The 4,714-nt window shown below is 45.0% G+C and overlaps 1 protein-coding gene and 1 non-coding gene across 2 annotated transcripts in view; both read right to left on the minus strand.

The window, feature by feature from the left end:
* Positions 1 to 1,508: 1,508 nt before the first annotated feature.
* pdzd2 (PDZ domain containing 2) overlaps positions 1,509 to 4,714 on the minus strand; it is a 60,975-nt gene continuing 57,769 nt past the window's right edge. Inside the window, exons 18-21 of the mRNA XM_046034046.1 lie at positions 3,694 to 3,727; positions 3,072 to 3,186; positions 2,837 to 2,938; positions 1,509 to 1,517 (exon numbers count right to left, since the gene is read on the minus strand). Of these exons, the coding sequence (XP_045890002.1) occupies positions 1,509 to 1,517; positions 2,837 to 2,938; positions 3,072 to 3,186; positions 3,694 to 3,727 (260 nt within the window). The remainder of the gene's footprint in view (positions 1,518 to 2,836; positions 2,939 to 3,071; positions 3,187 to 3,693; positions 3,728 to 4,714) is intronic.
* On the minus strand, positions 2,560 to 2,678 carry LOC123961063. The gene has a single exon (XR_006822652.1). It is a non-coding gene; the product is annotated as a 5S ribosomal RNA (ribosomal RNA).

Consider the following 4,714-nt stretch of genomic DNA (forward strand, 5'->3'; position numbering starts at 1 on the left):
TCAGATGGCTTCCTTCAGTGCGCTGAGGTGTTTAACAACTCTGAAGACACTACCAGCAATGTCTTCCTTCTCTTTTCACGTAGACGCTCCGACAGACACAGAACTGCGGTACAGCACAAAGTAACGATGACATGTGTGCTGTTCTCACATTCTTCCTCTGTATGTACACATAACAACAAGGCAGGGAAATATAAAAGGAATTTATTTTATTGTTTGGGTACATTATTGTTCAGTGTACATGATCACATCTGAAACAAACTTTACGTGCTTGATAACTCTCCCACCCCGCAGACATCTACACGTCAATACCGATTTATATTCATAGCGGCAAGTGCTATGTAGCTCCACATAGGGGACACAGGAAGTGACATATAGCACCTTCATGCGGCGTCGGAACCGCGTAGGAAATTCACAGCCGCACCGGCAGAGCTCCAGAATGTGCAACTCGGCCAGCTCACACGCGGACGCGCTACAAGTGCGAGGGCCCGCCCAACGCTGCTTGCAGCTTTAATCATATTATTGGATCTCAGTGCGGACGCTCGCTAAGCGCTATCACGCTGCACAGTGTGCGGGTGAAAATCATTAACGTGAGTTATGCATTGATTTTACTGATCATGTGAAATTTTAGTAGCAGCAGTCACTCAATCAATAGCTACCTGTCTGTGCTAAACAGGGAGAACCACACGTCTCTGTTGTGTGCACCGCACAGACGGTCCGGAGCTGCACTTCCGCATTTCCAAGTTCCACCTTTTTCGTTCTGTCAACATTACGTTATCAATTAACCTCTAGATAATCGATTATTGACATTTGTTAATTGATTCATAATCGTCCAAGTCCAATTATTTTCCACACCCCTAGTAGTGTATAAAGACCTAACATAACAAACCGTTATGTTTTTATTACCTTAGAATGAGCCATTTTTATCTGTATTACCGCGGGCACCCTCTTCTATGGAGGTCGCCATATTTTGTCGTCATGTTTCTACCGTAGCCGAGCATACAGAGCACGTTTCGTCATCACAACATTCTTCACTTCTTCGTCACTACATTGAATATGTACAAAGAAGAAGAGGAAATAATAATAACAGACAGAAACAGACAGCTGACGGCAGAAATCATGGATGTGGATTTTCAAAGATGGAAGGCTATAATGTGGGACAGATGTTTTTAAAGCAATAAAACCGTAACGTTAACTTAGAGCATGGAAGCATCAGCCAGCTAAACTTTTACTGCCCTGGTAGAAAAATCATGTAAGGTTAGTTGGATTGGTTTATTCTCCAGCGCTGTTTACTGTAAACACATCATTAATCATAATGGCCTTTCTGTTTGATTTTGATCAGACACGAAGACAAGCATTTCAGTGATTTATGTGAAAATCCTTTTTATTTAGAAAGCTGTTGGAGGCTTGCACAGCTTGTCAAAAGATGTCTGTGAAGATGTCAGTCATCCAAGGAAGGTTAAAATCAATGGCAAATGGAATTGTCCCGACATACTTACAAGAGTCCTGATTTACCCAATCTGCACAACAAAGAAGGCAAGTGCACTGAAGGGAGGGGTCTATTTGTTAAACAGTTGAGTTTAAATATCTGTATTGGGCCCAGCACTAAGCCTTGGGGCACCCCACAGTGAACACCTGTTCAGCTGCAGAACTTGTTAAGTGCAGTTTTAGTACCGTAGGTTTTTTTAAAACTAGACTTGAGGTTTCAACACATTCTAAGTACCAACTCTTGACCAAGACCTTTGTGTGCTGGAGTTTTTCAAAGATATTGTTATCAAGAATAAAAATTAGCAGTTGATTTGCTACCACCCTTTCTATAACTGGAAAAACAATTCAGACAGAACCTGTCGACAGAGAGCAGTTTAGAATTTGCAAAATAAAAGGTGACACTGTGTTAAACCTTTAATAATAATAATGCATTACATTTATATAGCGCTTTATCATTGAAACTCAAAGCGCTTCACAGTGTAGTGGGGGGCCTCACCTCAACCACCACCAATGTGTAGCACCCACCTGGGTGATGCACGGCAGCCACTTAGCGCCAGAACGCTCACCACACATCAGCTTGAGGCAGAGAGGGAGGGAAACATCGAGCCAATTACTATGGAGGATGATTAGTTAATCTAGACAGAGAGATTGGATTAAATGACCTGAGGGGGACTGCACAGGGCTTCACAACAGTAATTGTAGAATCCACTGTGCAGCATTTTCTAAGAAGGACTTTCATACTATTTTTTTTACATAAAAATTAAAATTAATTAAAGCCTCTACAGTAAGTGTAATGTAAATGCTCTGTACTTGTATAGCGCCTTTCTAGTCTTTTTGACCACTCAAAGCGCTTTTACACTACATCTGCATTCACCAGTCATACACTAAGCCTAAGTGCTCAAACGGAAACTAGCATTCACACTCATTTATACACTGGCGGAACAGCCGCCAGGGGCAAATCAGGGTTCACTATCTTGCCCAAGGACACTTCGACATGCAACCAGGGATTGAACCGCCGACCTTCCGACTAACGGCCAACCCACACTACCTCCTGAGCCACAGCCGCCCCAGGAAGGCTTACAGCACCGGGTATTCCCAGGCGGTCACCCGTCCAAGTACTAACCAGGCCCTGCTCTGCTTAGCTTCCGAGATCGGACGAGATCGGGCGCTCCCAGAGCGGTGTGGCCGTAAGCCACAGTAGGATTGTAGGAAGTGTAGGATTTGAACATTTCTGATATATTGGTAGTATCAAGCAAGACACCACAGCAGCTTGCAATGCACATCATCAAACTCTGAATGATGTCAAGCTGTGCATTTAAACAGTTCTTGAGCCTCTACATACTGTACTTACAGTTATTGCCTTCTGCTCAAGGTCGACGCCACCAGCAATACTAAAGCCAAGTCCTGAGCCTTCTTCTTTACTCAGGAAAACAAGGTAAGTGTTATGGTTTACCTGCAGGTGGTTCAGACACAGAGTCAATGTGACATAAAAAAAATCAGACAGAAAGTATGACAGGATGCATTAGACATTAAGTTATATATGAAATGGTTCTTGCAAATATATGTTATCAGCAGTATAGTGTTACCTCTGACAGGGCCTTGGCCTCCTGAAGCAGGGCAGACAGGTATGATTTAACTGTCAGGGAAGAAAGTGTTTGCAGCTTACACTGACTGACAGGAGAAGTAGCCAGCTCTTTTAAACTGTAGAAAAAATGAGTCAAATTGAAGACATGTCATGACAGCTAGAAACAAAGTCCTGCTTATCACCCATTCAGTATTATACACCACAGCAACTTTAGTCATGCAAAGGAGGCTTGCCATAAGTCATTCATTTATTATCCATGTACCTGTGGAGATTTATTGGCTTGAGGGCGCTCTCTCTCACAGACATAGTAGGTAAATGCTACCAACGCGCCTGTAATGTTGATAGTTCGCGAGAGACGTGCCCGAGGTGAGTTGTTAAGTAGCTGTATTATGTCTGTATATAGTAACACATGTGCACTGTAACTTATGGAGGGGTTCATAAGACAAGCTATGAGTGGGTTGGTGTACTTTTTAAGTGCTAAAGTGTTTAAGTAACGACAAAATGCATCCTCTAAGCTACCTGGCAAGCATCTACACACAGCATACTACAAGAGCACAGCAAATCACTTGATTTGCTGTGCTCTTGTAGTATGCTGTGTGTGAGCTGCCAACGGCATGACTGACCAGTACATATTCTGTTCCTGTCCAGATAATACAGCTGCATTAAGAGATAAACATTCATCAGTCTACACACAATGCAGAGTCGAGGTGTTAATTCCACAGATGCAAATGTGTATTGTTAGGAGAAAACAAAACAGCCCACATTTCCTTATGACCGGTAGACCAGTACTGACCTGTATACCACCACTGACCTGTAGATCACTACTGACCTGTTGACCACAGCTGAACTGTAGAGCACTGCTGACCTGTAGAAATCGTCTCGGGTTACGTATGTAACCCTGGTTCCCCGAGAAGGGGAACGAGACACTGCGTCGGTTACGTCACTATGGGAACGCCTCTAGGCGTAGCAGGTCTGAACGTGAATGAAATCACTCTAATCCTATTGGCTTGTTGCTAGAACAGTAAGGTGTGACGGAATAACCGGAGGAGTATAAAGCACACCTGTACACACTCATCATTAGCTTAAACTATGAAGCAGGCGCTTCAGGCGGGGAGAGAGGTGCGGCGGGCCGACGCAGTGTCTCGTTCCCCTTCTCGGGGAGCCAGGGTTACATACGTAACCCGAGACGTTCCCCTTCGAGGGAACGAGATACCCCTAAACCGTGCCGAAAACCCCGCCTGCCCCAGTGTGCAATAAAGTGGCACGACTAAGAGGAGAGCGCGCAAGTGCCAGGTGCCGAAGGAAGGTCAAGACTGTAAAACCGAATGAATGTGTGCGGAGTGGCCCAGCCAGCCGCTAAACAAACATCCTGCAAAGAGGCCCTGGAAAGGAGGGCTCGAGAGGCCGCCATGCCTCTGGTAGAATGAGCCCTCACAGCCACAGGTGAAGGCAAACCGCGCACCTGATAGGCCAGGGAAATAGTCTGAACAATCCAGTTGCTAATAGTATGTTTGGATGCAGGGAGCCCAGCCCTGGGGGACCCAAAACACTAGCAGCTGGTCAGCCTTCCTCCAACGGGAGGACCTCAGAGTGTAAATACTCAGTGCTCTGACAGGGCAGAGCAGATGAAGTCTCCTGTCCTCC

Source organism: Micropterus dolomieu, linkage group LG21 (assembly GCF_021292245.1).
Source record: "Micropterus dolomieu isolate WLL.071019.BEF.003 ecotype Adirondacks linkage group LG21, ASM2129224v1, whole genome shotgun sequence".
Lineage (NCBI taxonomy): Eukaryota > Metazoa > Chordata > Actinopteri > Centrarchiformes > Centrarchidae > Micropterus > Micropterus dolomieu.